The sequence below is a fragment of the Lampris incognitus genome, chromosome 13, assembly GCF_029633865.1.
Source record: "Lampris incognitus isolate fLamInc1 chromosome 13, fLamInc1.hap2, whole genome shotgun sequence".
NCBI classification, from domain to species: domain Eukaryota; kingdom Metazoa; phylum Chordata; class Actinopteri; order Lampriformes; family Lampridae; genus Lampris; species Lampris incognitus.
The window spans coordinates 42,827,243-42,841,170 of record NC_079223.1 but is presented as its reverse complement, the minus strand read 5'-3'; the positions used below and the strand labels follow the sequence as shown (position 1 = coordinate 42,841,170).

General features: G+C 45.1%; 1 protein-coding gene across 2 annotated transcripts in view; it reads left to right on the top strand.

Annotated features, from left to right (window-relative positions):
* The window catches only part of xpo1b (exportin 1 (CRM1 homolog, yeast) b), a 34,539-nt gene extending 22,852 nt beyond the window's left edge, over window positions 1-11,687 (top strand). For both annotated transcript variants that reach the window (XM_056291309.1, XM_056291310.1), the window contains exons 23-25: window positions 2,752-2,911; window positions 3,076-3,172; window positions 10,277-11,687. In XM_056291309.1, coding sequence (XP_056147284.1) covers window positions 2,752-2,911; window positions 3,076-3,172; window positions 10,277-10,423 — 404 coding nt within the window. In that variant the 3' untranslated portion in view covers window positions 10,424-11,687. The remainder of the gene's footprint in view (window positions 1-2,751; window positions 2,912-3,075; window positions 3,173-10,276) is intronic.
* The last annotated feature ends 2,241 nt before the right edge of the window (window positions 11,688-13,928 follow it).

Sequence of the window (13,928 nt, the reverse complement as noted above, 5' to 3'; positions counted from 1 at the left end):
CTGGCCCACCCGGGCGCCTGCAGCCAAGCAACTGAAAGCATTCTCCCTACGCCTCCTTCGCGGCTTGAAGGTGATGCAATCCATGCGAGGCTTCAATCGTGTAAAATAGCGAGAGCAGCCGACACGAGTTTGAAGGAAGCTGGTGTTACGCCTATCTCCTTCCTGTGGAAATGTGAGCCAGGGGAGTTATTCGACAAGAGTTCCGGCCATATGCCATTGGGTTAATTGGGTGGGATAAGGGGAAAAACTAGAAATAAATTTATAAGAAGAAAAAGGAAAGGCTGGGATCAAACCTAACACCAAGATTTTTGGCTGCCACACTTGGTGAAACCACAGAGTTGTCGATTGTTATCTTTACTTGATCAAATTGGTGTCTGTGTCTAGCAGGGCCAATGACCAGTATCTCGGTTTATCCGAATTTAAAAGCAGAAAGTTAAGTGACATCCAGTTTTTCACAGTAGCCAAGCAGGCCTCTAAGTTAGTGATTTGAGTATAATCATCAGCCCTTATAGGCACATACAGCTGAGTATCATTAGCATAGCAATGGAAATTTATTCCATAACTGCGTATAATTTGGCCAAGAGGTGTAATGTAAAGAGAGAAAAGTAGAGGGCCAAGAACTGAGCCCTGAGGCACACCATATTTAATGTCAGAAAATTTTGATATAATATTACTATAGCAGACACAATATGTTCTTCCATATAAGTAGGACTTAAGCCAAGAGAGAGCTAAGCCAGAGACACCAAAATTACAATTTAATCTATCTAATAGTATACAGTGATCGATGGTGTCAAAGGCTGCACTGAGGTCCAGTAGTAGAAGCACAGAAGTGGAATCAGAGTCGATAGCCAGTAAAAGATCATTCACCACTCTGGTCAGAGCAGTTTCAGTGGAGTGACAGGGCCTGAAAGCCGACTGAAAAGGTTCATATAGATGGTTTTCTTTTATATGTGTCGAAAGTTGTTGATACACAACTCTCTCTAGTACTTTAGAGAAGAATGGAAGATTAGAGACTGGTCGATAGTTATTAAGAGACCCTGGATCGGCCACCAACGCTTTGGACGATATGAGGTCACATTCTTGATAACATTAGCTGTTTGGTTTTGTAGATTGTTAGGTACTTTGTTGCACATCTCATCACTACCAGTGGTAGGAATAATTACTAGATTATTGTGATTCACACATTTAGGAGAGGAGAGCTTGGGAGCAATACAGCAGGGTAGGGAGACAGTCTCAATGTTATAGACCAAGCTATCAGACTGATAATCTACACTATGGGAAATTCCCTGACTAATCATATTAATTAAACTACTTGACTCCACATCCGCGCTAGATTTAAACCTAGCAGGCTCTCTAATCACCTGCAACCTGCTGAATGATAAGTCCCTAGTGTCAAACTAAACGTAAACGGCTATCTATATTGCTAGACAAAAGAGCGGCGCCGTCCCCAGTACGGTGAATGCTGTCCGCTTTCAGCAGGTAAGGGCGGCCCCAGAAAGAAAGCCAGTTATCAACAAAGCCGAATCCCTGCTTATTACAGTAACGCGCCAGCCAGCAGTTCATTGAGGTGAGCCTACTGTGCATCTCATCATTACCCCTCACAGGTAAGGGACCAGAGACAATTAATCGATGCCTACACATCTTTCTGGCAAACTCAAGCATTCTGACTAGGCTGGCTTTTGTGATCTCTGATTGCTTCATCCTAGCATTATTGGTGCGGACGTGAATAACAATGTTGCTGAAAGTAGTGGTGCTGTGTGCCTGGGTTCCCTGACTCTCCCTCCGTGATGCCAGCACCCTAAGATTATCCTCTATGTCGGAGACTCTGGCCCCGGGTAAACAGTGAGCCAAGGCTGGCGAAGCTAATCTAACATTGCGGGTAATGGAGTCTCCTATCACTAGCGTGCGTTGCTTTACTCTGGACAGGAGGGGGAGAAGCACGATGGCCGGTAGGCCTACCAACAGGGCTGGTGAGTGGAGTGAACTGGTTTGCAGTCGGGAGAGGTGACTGCAGACCAGGCCACACGACCGATAGCTTGCTCTTTTGAGCCTTCCCACGCCGGTAAACGGAGACAAACTCCGCCGCATCTGCCGACGATGCTTAGCTAGTGCTAACAATAGCAGGTCTGCTGTCAGGCCCGGGGCTAAGGCTATCTGGAGTGCCCTAACCCTAACCCTAACCCTAAGAGTACATCTGTCGCCATCATACCATACTGTGATAGCAACTATTCCCCAATCCTCTGAATAGTACACATTGCCAATGGTCACGGCAATTTGCATATGAACCGATCATTGTTTTCGGTCGTTTTGCCACTGTATTATTTATAAGGGTGGGGATACCTGCTGTCAGTTGAGACTGAAGAGGTTACTTGGATGAGTGATGAAATGTTTATCTCAATAAACGTTGTGTTCAGATAATCTTATTCAACTTTTTGTGATTTCCTTGATTAACTTAATTGAAATAATGAGTTAATGTATGCATTGGCTGACAGGTTCGTAGGGCTCGTAAGAGTCAGAGCACTTGTAAAACAAGTACTTTGGAAAGTGTCTTGTCACAAAAATGTCTGGAGCAACTCGGATAAATAAATCGGAGCACCAGTTTCCTATTCTCTTACACATTTTTCATAAGTTTTTTTTTTTTTTTTTTTGGCCATAACAAGATCTGACAAAAATAATAATAAAAAAATAGCAGTGATTGGTTAATATTGTGCAGCCCTACTACATCGGTTTGTATCCATTTCCCTCCTGTAGGCCTGACAATGCATGCATCCATTCTGGCCTACATGTTCAACCTGGTGGAGGAAGGAAAGATTACAACAGGCCTCAGCCCGGCCAGTCCCACCAGTAATCAAGTCTTCATCCAAGAGTATGTGGCCAACTTGCTCAAGACGGCTTTCCCTCATCTGCAGGAGTGAGTATTGCCGTGCACACACACCAGATTCAATACTTGTACATCACCAATCACATACATAGGTTGTCTGTCTCTTAAATTGCAATATACATCCATTGATTGATCAATCATTATAACCAAAGAACGGTTCCCTAACAGCTTGGTTGTGTGTCTGTTTTGTTCAGTGCCCAGGTTAAGGTGTTTGTGACTGGGCTGTTCAGCTTAAACCAGGATATTCCTGCCTTCAAGGAACACCTTAGGGACTTCCTAGTTCAAATCAAGGTGAGCCTTTCAGACAAACAAAAATTCTGCAAGGATGTGTTTTCCTGACTCGCCATTTAGTTTTAATTTCAGATTGTGTACTCTGGCAACGGTCTCTCCTGTTGTGATGATAGCAGAATCTCTCCGGCTAAAAGCATCAGCTCACTGTGTAACACATGAACGCCATCAGCCACGCGATAGTGTATTGAGATTGGAAATTACTTGCAACTGAAATGTCTTATGTAGAATACAACTTTCATACCCAAAACAAGGCTGGCAGATATTTTTTTTTGCACTTTATATGTCTGGAATAGTTGTCTTAACTTTATCAGGCTATTTACACCTGGCATTAACATGCGTCTTGAGGGGTTGGCCCCCTTTTAGTCGACGGTTAGCGATGTCGCCTCGTGGTGCAGTACAACCCTGGGTCGAATCCTGCAGCGGGCGGAAAATATGCTCAGTTACAGTGGTTGCAGCGGTGGGATCCGGAAGTGTCCGGAAGTATACAGATCCTCATAAGTCTCTTCGGAGCGTGGGAATAGCATACGTCCTGGGTGATCCGATCACAAGTGGACAGCTCTAACTAAGTACAGGTGTGAATGCACTCAGTGCTTCTTGAGATGCAGTTGCTCAGGCCATGTTCAGAGGTGGCCTGGGATGTCTGTGTCTCCATCGCATTTGAAGTGTAAACACACGTGTTCCAGGCTGCATTGAAGGACCGCCAACCAGGCGGTCACCAAAGCCGCCTCTGGGTTTAGTTTTTTTTTTTACCTCCTCTGTAATTTGAAACACATGAGATCCACACAACAAGAAGAGCCCCCACTCACTTGCACATTCAAGTTCATTCATCCAGCGCAGAGCCCGACCCTCTCAAATGCGCTGGAATAATTAAACGATCTGAACCGATGTGATTGGGTCGAGCTTGACTGAGTTCGGGTTGAGAATTACAAATTCTGGTGTTCAGAAATTTACGAGTTTTAAGTATGAGTTTCAACTTTTACTGTGTATTTTGAGCACAAAATGTAAGAAGGCAAACAATCGGAGCCTGATGCTCCTAATTCACTCAGTTAATTTTCCTTCGTGGTGGTTTTAGGTAGATCTTATCATAACATTTTTGTGGAGTTGATCTAAAACTCATTTTAATGCAAATATACGCACTTTTAGGAGCTTTCAGGGAGCGGCAGGTCTGTGTCTTTTTTTCTCTCCTACAAATAAACTTTGAAAATCCGAAAGAGTCAAAATGACTGCCTTTTAATGACAACGCATTGAAATGAGGCTCGAATGAGCAAGGATGTCTCACTTAGTTAAACGCCTGTTCGACTCCTCCCTCCTCACGTTTCTGTACTATGTGTTTACGTGGTTATTGTTTATGTACGTGATGGTGACACATCTATGCCGCGGGGAGGTTTTGAGATGAAGGTGGACATGGTTTTAGGCAATTAACACGGGCTTTATTTAATAATGGCTTTCATTTGTTCACTCGCACAGACTGGTTCGCTCTGTTGCCAGAGCCGTTTCTTTGCTGTTTCAGAGCGTGTGGCTCCCCTTTTCTCTGTCTCCCCCCAGCCCTGTGTTTGCCCCAGGACCCAGCTTCACTGCAGTATATAAGGACAGGTTGTTGTTTAGACACCCCTGACACTAACCAGCCTCCCTGTCATATCTGCTCTTCCACAAACCACGCTCCCTCTCTGCTTGCAGCCGAGGCTAAACCACGGCCCCTACCACAGTGATGCACGTGTTTCTTTGCATATAGAGCGGGGACGTGCGATCCGATCACAAGTGGTCACTCGAAACGCATGTGGAGACGCAGTCTGATGCCAGGTTTCAACTGGCGTGTTTAGAGCTGTCCACTTGTGATCAGATCCCCCAAGAGGCATGTTAATGCCAGGTGTAAACAGCCTCTCTGTAGCACAGGTCAGAATGATGAATTTGTGTGTGCTTCAACGGTTGACAGCAAACTAAGATTGAATAAAATGAAATGCAAACATTCAGGAGGAAAAGATATCAACAGAGCTTCAAGCGTTCAGGAGGAAAAGATATCAACAAGGCTTCCATGAATTCTGTGGCGATGCTATTTTAAACCAGAGCTCCCTAATGGCAAAGGTATGATCACCTTGTCCCCAGTCTGGTGTTTGGGGCAACAACAGGGGCCTGGTCCAAAGATCTCATGCTATCATCTGCGTTGTCTTAGACAAAGGCATGCACAACTCTTTTTTTTTTTTTAACATCAGGCCGTGGAAGAAATTATCTGAATTTCAGTTTTTCTCAGTTTATTAAAATACTTTCCTGTTGATTTTACTCTGCATGTTAGCCATTTAAGGCCAGAATCAAACATCAGCTCTAGATATCTCCTGTAATCCTGTAATTTACTCTGGTTATAATGGATGTAAAGTGGCCCTCACATCATCTGTTTATTTTGGATCCACATAACTTTTTTTTAATTATTATTATTATTATAATTATTATTATTATTATTATCACTTGGCAAAAAGTTAACAGACTTCCAGTCCTCTGTTTCAAACAAAACACTTCTGAGAGTATTAATTCAAGAGGGCTTTTTGAGAATGGGCTGGACAATGGCCTGCTAAGAGTGAGGCAACAGTCCTGTGACCAATGTGCTATTAATAATCATTAAAATGTCAGGTGATTAAAATCTGTGCAACCGCTTCAAGGTCAGCCAGGGAAATGGACTCGGAGGAACTACAAACCAGTGTTTCTATTGTAGCCCATGATATCCTGTATTAAGGGAAAATGCTGCGCTCAAATATCCCCCACTTTGCTTATTACTTGATTAATTTTAACAAGTCATTTTAAAACTAGGCCAAACATTACAATCTATAGTTCAGGAAAGTAACTGGATCTGGTTTGGATTGTGAAAAATGTGCTCTCTTGCCTTTACCCACCTTGTTAAAAGTCTTAAGCATCTTTCATAAAATCAAATTAAGTTAAATCAAACTGAGTTAGTGCGCAGCACACCTACATGTCCCACATGGCTAACATGTGGTCATTGATCCAAGGTGCAAGCTTTTCAGAATATTTGGTGGGCTTAGACAAGAGCCGAAGTGCTGGGTGGCTGCACATAAATTGGGGAGGAAAGAAAAGCTGACTGGTGTTAACTGTACAGGAGGCAGTGAGTGTACATTGCGTAATGTCCATCAGCAATTGTGAACTTGAATCAGTTAATCTGAACACGTTTGAGAGAAATGTTTCATCACTCGTCTAAGTGACCTCTTTGGTCTCAACTGACTGCAGATATCCCTGCCCTTATAAACAATACATTTGCATAACGGCTGAAAACAACGAACGGGTTATATGCAAATTTCCGTGACCATTAACTAGAGTTAAAATGGCTATGTGTACCATTCACAGAGGATTTGGAAATAGTTGCAGTCACAGTATCATAAGATGGTGACACCCCCGGTTCAAGGATGGTTGTTCCCTCTTCACATGATGGCCTCTTTGACTCCCCGTTCAAACCAGCGTTCCTCCCTATCAAGGATGTGCACATCCTTGTCCTTGAAAGACTGGCCACTAGCCTGATGTGTTAGCTCTTCTGTGCTGTGTCATCCTCTTGGCCAGTGTCTGTTTGGTTTCCTCGATGTACAAGTCACAGCAGTCCTCCCGGCACTTAACAGCATACACTATATTGCCCTGTTTGTGCCGGGAGACCCGATTCTTGGGGTGGACCAATTTTTGGCGCAGAGTGTTTTGGGGTTTGAAAGCAACTGAAATGCGGTGTATGGAAAGTACGTATCTCAACTGCTCCGCCACATACAGAATCACCACTGGTTTAAGCTTAGGCAGCTGTTGTCCTTCTCTCTTCGATTGGCTGGTGCACTGTTTGGGCGTCTTCCTGGCTTTGACAAACACTCAGTTAGGATAACCACACTTAACCAGAGTCTGTTTAATGTGGTATTTCTCCTCTTCCCCGGCTGCTGTGTCGGTGGGGATGTTGTCAGCTCGGTGGTACAGCGTCCTGATGACTCCTAGTTTGTGCTCCAGTGGATGATGGGAGTCAAACCTTAAGTACTGATCAGTATGTGTTGGTTTATGGTAAACATCAACATTCAAATGTCACCATCACCAATTGCAGTTTCACAGTCAAAGAAGGCTGATTTGTCATTTTTTCACATCCTCCCTGGAGAACTTGATGTTTTGTCCACAGAGTTAATGTGGTCAGTGAAATGTGGTACGTCCTGAGATTTAAATTTAGCCCAGGTGTCATGCACAAATCTGAACCAATGGCTACATTGTGTCCCTGAATAGGACATCAGAGCCCTCTTTTCTGCTTCCTCCATATACAAGTTGGCCTTTATAGGTAAAACTGGGGAACCCATAGCGCACCCATGGCTTCAGCCTATAGTACTGCTCCCTGTATGTGAAGTACAGGAGCAGACACACTTGGTCAGTGTTAAGGTTGGGGTCGTTTTGTAATTTCATACAGATACAGACTACCTCTACTGCTTCATCAACAGGAATGCACGTGAAGAGAGACTTAATGTCATAAGAGACCATTGTTTCATCTCCCTCCATAATGATGTCCCTCACCTTACCCACAAAATCCATAGTGTTCTGAATGTGGCGTTCATTACTGCCTACGTAGAGATCTTATGGGTCACTGAGTTAATCATACAAACGATAGGGTGTAATGGCACATCCTGTTTATTTATCTTCGGTAATAATGATAATCATCATTACAGACTAGGTGTAGCTGCCCTTGGGCATAATCTATGGTACAAATTCTATCAATAGCATTGTCCTGTTCTAACAGCTTCAGACAGTCTTTCACCTTTTTCTTGGAACCACTGCCTGGATCTCGTTTCAGGGGCTCATAAGCATTCATGTCGCTAAGTAATGCATAACTTTCTCATGATAAGTCAGTCTGGTTTAATACAACAGTGCATCTACCTTTGTCCGCCGGAGTGGTGATGTTATTGTCTTTACTGAGACTCGTTGGTGCATTACTCTCATCTTGACTGATGTTGGACGACGGCGGCTTCGTATTGCTGAGGCGGGCTGAAACTTTCATCCGCAGTTGCTCCGCTTCCCGGTATGTGACGATGTTTTTACGGCTCGCTGATTCCGTTGGCTGTGGTCAGTTCCACTAGTGGGATTTGCCTTGGTGCGACAGCAAAATTCAGCCCCTTAGCAAGGATATCTTTCTCCGCCCGGTTGAGTTGTCTGTTGGACAGATTCTTCGCCCACTTGTCCGCATTGTCGGCGTGTCTGGTGTCCGTCTCTGTCTGCCGTTGAGGGCACCGTCCATTGTCCGCTGATGTCTCTGGCGTGCAGCAAGTAGGTCGAGTTTCTTTTGCTGCCTGGTTTTCGACTTTCCCGTGTTGTGCTAGACGAGCTTTATCCGTGAAGGTAATCACATGTTGGAAAGTGGTCTCATCTAGATGTAACGTGAGTCTGTTGGATCCGCTCTTCTTTGGCTTTCAAAGCGTCAATGGTAAAATTAGTGTCTCACCTGTTCGTTCAACCGCTGGCTCTGTGCCTTCTAGAGCGTCTTGTCAGCTTGGTGGACCTTGACCGAAGATTTAATTTACAGGCTCTTAGGCGTAATCGCACTCTGTCGACACCTGAGGTTGAATCTCAGGTGGTTCCAGTAGTTTGCCGTCTTAAGCGCTGTTTGCTCATACTCACAAGTTTAAGGCCATTGTTGCCGAAATGAGTCAAAATGTCTTTATGCATGCTTAATAACGCAGTAGCTGGCCCTCTGTAAATGGCTTGCCAGCCTTCGCTATTGCCTCGCTTACCACATGGCTAGCTTCGACAGCTGTGTCACAGTCTTGTCTGGCTTTGTGAAAAAGTTCTGCTGATAGGACGGACCTTTTTGAAAGGGCTGCCTTTCTCTCCCTCTCCTCGCCCTTGAACGATTGTACTCCTCCGCATGTTTAGAGGTGTAATGTCGCCTCAGATTGAGATCCTTCAGGACAGCAACTTCTTCGTTGCAAATTAGACAGATCGCAGACGTATTAAATTCACTGAAGTAGTCTAATGTCCATTTCTCTTGGAACTGTCAGTGCTGTTGGTCAACTGTCTCTTGGTTTTCGAAAGTGACATTTTTACAAAACATCTGCAAGCAGCGACAACAGTTTACGTTAGCAAGCTCAAGTGAGCTATTTAGCAGTGGGCTAGCCTACTGGGTGTACTATGTACTCACATTGCCTGGCTTGTGTGTGTGTGTGTGTGTGTGTGTGCGTGCGCGTGCACGATGCAAAACTGACATTAGGCTACGGGATTAGTGGGTTTGTGTGTCTGTGTGTGCGCGGGTGCATGCGTGTGTGATGCAAAACTGACATTAGGCTACGTGATCTGCAACCGGCCTCTTAACCAAGTACTTCGAAGTAGAAACACAGAAATGTTTAGCAAAAAAAAAAAGAAAAGAAAGAACAACAACACAAAAGTAGTATGCAAAATGGATACGCGACCTGGATCACTTGATAAATCTAAAACATAGCGTGGTTTGCAAAAAAATGCCTCGCGGGCCGGTAGCTTGAGACCCCTGCTCTAGACCCCATTGACTCTGAATTGAACCATACATGCGTGGATAATGAATGAATGAGTCGGTGGGATCTGGATTGCACTTGTCTGGGCTGATAAATTGTTTTCTGTGAACAACAATGCAGCACAGATGCTGCAGTGTGCAAGATACACAAAGAAAAAGTTTGATTTCATTGATAAGGCCCATTTAAATACGTTTCAAATGATCTACATTATCTTTTCAAGCCCCCCACCCTACAAATTACTCTTAACTCCGCTATACTTTGTCTTGCCCATAATAGTTTTACCATGCTGATAATCCAGTGGCCCTTCACGCGTGCCTGTTTTTTTATCTATTGTCTGTGATAGGCTATCTTTGTCAGGAGATGCTGGGTTATCAGCAGCTTCATAGTTTACTGCTTAGCCCGTGTTTCTATTAATAACATTGTCCTACTGGCTAGCCAGATCCTTCAAGTACACCAACGGCTGATGCGGTGAATGCCAGCTGATTGTTGGGATAAGACCCCTTGTGTGAATGAAACAAGTTGGGATGTCATAAATTGGGTATAGGAACCTTTCTTAGTGAAAACTACCCCACACTACCCTGTTAACCGCTATGTCTCCGTATACTCCCTCCAGGAGTTTGCAGGGGAGGACACCACAGACCTATTCCTAGAGGAGCGGGAGGCATCTCTCCGTCAGGCCCAGGAGGAGAAACACAAGATCCAGATGTCGGTGCCAGGGATCCTCAACCCCCACGAAATCCCTGAGGAGATGTGTGACTGAGCGCCGGTTCAGCCAAACCGTATAGTCCTCCAAACACACAAATCCACCCCTAACCACAGCAAACACAACATAACCCAAGAGAAAGGCGCTTGAGCAGTGGGAGGCCCCTCCACCCCATCTGTAGTGGCAGAGCGGGCAGTCCCACTGGATGTACGTTGACCAAAACAATGCCAACCATGATAACCGCGTCACCCTGTGGCCCTTTTTACATGATATACATTTTCTATCGAGACTTTTTTGTGTAATACCTTTCCAGAACTGTTAGTCAGAGCTTACATTTTGTTTGGTCAAAGGCCCATCCCAAGAGATGCATGATGAGGTGGTCACGATTAGGACGAGTTCTCTTTTTTTTTTTTTTTTTTCCCTTCCTCACCTCCTCCCTTGTTTTGATTTCCCCACCCTTCCTTAATTCCTCACATATTTGTTTATATATGTATTATATATACAGTCTGAACAGAGTGTTGGTGAACTGCGTGCGTGTTGAGTCGTTAGCGTGGCGCCTTCTTCATTGTGGGAGAAGGTGAATCAAACAGATTTTGAATGAAGGTCTGAGAGATGCTGCTTCATGCGTCAGGATCAGCGTCCGCCGCTCGAGTTGCGCTTGACTAAAAAAAAAGTGTTTGGCCACTGCCAGGCAGGAGGTTTTCTTATTATTAGGGAAAGCAAAACAGATTATGTGCATATCATCCCAATTGTATAGCATCTTTAATACCATGGGAACATAATTGGTTTTTTTTTTTCTTTAATTCTATTATTTTCATTTATTGTGGGTGTGCGTGTGTGTGCTGTCGCTTGGCCGACATCAGCGTTTCGTTTTCCTCTAAGAGGATTGTTGCTCATTTGTGAGCCTTCATTAATGGGATGTTTCAAGGAAGAGGCGGAGATATTTATGGGTTCTTATAGTTGGTTGCATCTTTTTAAAAAACCCCTGTTTAACTTGGACGGCTTTCGAGATTTTGAACTGTACTAATTTACATTGTTTACCATGCTGTAGTGACTCAAGACACTACCTTTTAGAGCAAAGCAAAATAAAACCGGGTTTACATTTAATTTTGTATTTTTGCATTTTTCATTTGTTTCTGTTTTAGATTATCCAAATAATCAAATTGCTTTTTTCCATAAAATGAATATATTGCCAGTGAGTTTTAATTAGGCAAAGAATGTATAAATCCAAATAAGTACCCAATCTAATGGCAAATTTCCCTTCTCAAAGTGTTACATTTGTTGTGAACTTTTTGAACTGATTAAAGTTGAGAATTTTATAACCCTGCCTTTTGCTCCCATTTCTTCATTTAGACACGAGATCCGTTCAGTCTGGGAGGTTTGTCATAATCTGGAGTAACTCGCTGTCCGATGGCAGGTCTGCAGTGTTTGAGCTGAGTCAATGGTGTGAAAATTGGGCCTACTGCTTCGGTTGTTCTTCCTTCACTGAGTTTCCTGTTACCTCATAGCACCTGACACTGGGCTGGAATCTGCCCACAGTCCGGCAGATCCGCATAGGAACCGCCCATAGACCGCCCCCCACCTCTGCGCCGATTCCGGCAGATCATCACATCCGCTCCTAGCTAGACCAACCCATGCATACCACTGATCTCTACCGATCCATAAGCCGGCTCCGGGCCAGTATTGGCCCGTTGTGCAAAAGGACACTTTGTGGATCCACGCCAGTTGCTGTGATGCATCTGGCCCAGTTTCATTTTGCTGTCTGGACACACATTAAAATTCAATTTACAGTAAAATTCATACTTAAGGTGTTAAATTGCCACGGTGACCCAAAATAAATTGTAAAAGTAGAAATGCTTCAGCCCCCAGATCACCAACACTACATGTCAGTGGTGGCGGTGGGTAATCGTTGGCTCGAGCATGAAGGCAAAGCACGAGTGCAAATCTGCAAGTCAACTGAGCTGGGAGATGAGGTTAACTCCAATTTTTTTCAGGTTAAAAGTTGGCGTAAACTAATGATGGACCTTTAAAGTGCCACTTAAGAACATGTAGTCCTCCAGAAATATTGGGGTTTTGTTCTTGTCTGGGTTTAGGATGAGCTGTACCAGTTGGCAGGCGGCTGAGTCTATTGAAATGATGCAACAGCACAATAAAAATCACAAACTACTCAGAATATTCAAAAGGGGGATCGGAGGGTGTGCTCCAATTATCGGAACATCACATTGCTCAGCCTCCCTGGGAAAGTCTACTCTAGGGTGCTCTTGAAAGGAGGCTCCGACCGATTGTCGAACCTCGGATCCAGGAGGAACAATGCGGATTCCGTCTTGGCTGTGGAACGGACCAACTCTTTACCCTTGTGGAAGTGCTGAGGGGGGAATGGGAGTTTGACCAGCTAGTCTGCATGTGTTTTGTGGACTTGGAGAAGGCTTACGACCATGTACCCCGGGGAACTCTTGGTGGGTACTGCGGGAGTATGGGGTACCGGGGCAGTTGCTACAAGCCATTCAGTCCTTGTCTAACCAAAGTGAGAGCTGTGTCCGTATTCTTGGCACAAAGTCAAACACGTTTTCGGTGGGTGTCGGACTCCGCCAAGGTTGTCCCTTGTCTCCGATTCTGTTTGTGATATTCATGGACAGGATCTCAAGGCACAGCCAAGGTGAGGAGTGTGTCTGTTTTGGGAACCTCAGAATTGCATCTCTGCTCTTCGCAGATGACGGGCTTTTGTTGGCTTCATCAGAACGCGACCTCCAGCGTGCACTGGGGTGGTTTGCAGCTGAGTGTGAAATGGCTGGGATGAGAGTCACCACCTTCAAGTCAGAGGCCATGGTTCTCTACCGGAAATGGTGGATTGCTCCCTCCGGATTGGGGATGGGTTGTTGCCTCAAGTGAAAGAGTTCAAGTATCTCGGGGTCTTGTTCACGAGTGAAGTATGGAGCGGGAGATTGACTGGCGGCTTGGTGCAGCATCAGCAGTAATGCGGACGTTGTACCGGACGGTTGTGGTGAAGAGGGAGCTGAGTCAGAAGGCAAAGTTCTCAATTTACCAGTCAGTCTTCGTTCCAACCCTCACCTGTGGTCATGAGCTTTGGTAGTGACCAAAAGGGTGAGATCGCGGATACAGGCGACTGAAATGAGTTTCCTCTGTAGGGTGTCTGGGCTCAGCCTTAGAGATAGGGTGAGGAGCTCGGACATGCGGAGGGAGCTTGGAGTAGAGCCGCTGCTCCTTCACGTCACAAAGAGCCAGTTGAGGTGGTTTGGGCATCTGATTAGGATGCCTCCTGGGCACCTTCCTTTGGAGGTTAACCAGGCACAGCCAACTGGGAGGAGACCCCGGGGTAGACTCAGAACTTGCTGGAGGGACTAAATGTCCAATCTCGCCTGGGAATGCCTTGGGATCCCCCAGGAGGAGCTGGAGGGTGTTACTGGGGAGAGGGACGTCTGGAGTGCCCTACTTAGCTTGCTGCCACCGCGACCCAACCCCAGAGAAGCGGCTGATGATGAATGAACCCAGAATAGACTCCCGGACTGAGAAACCATCCCCCGCACCATCATTATTCCAGCCA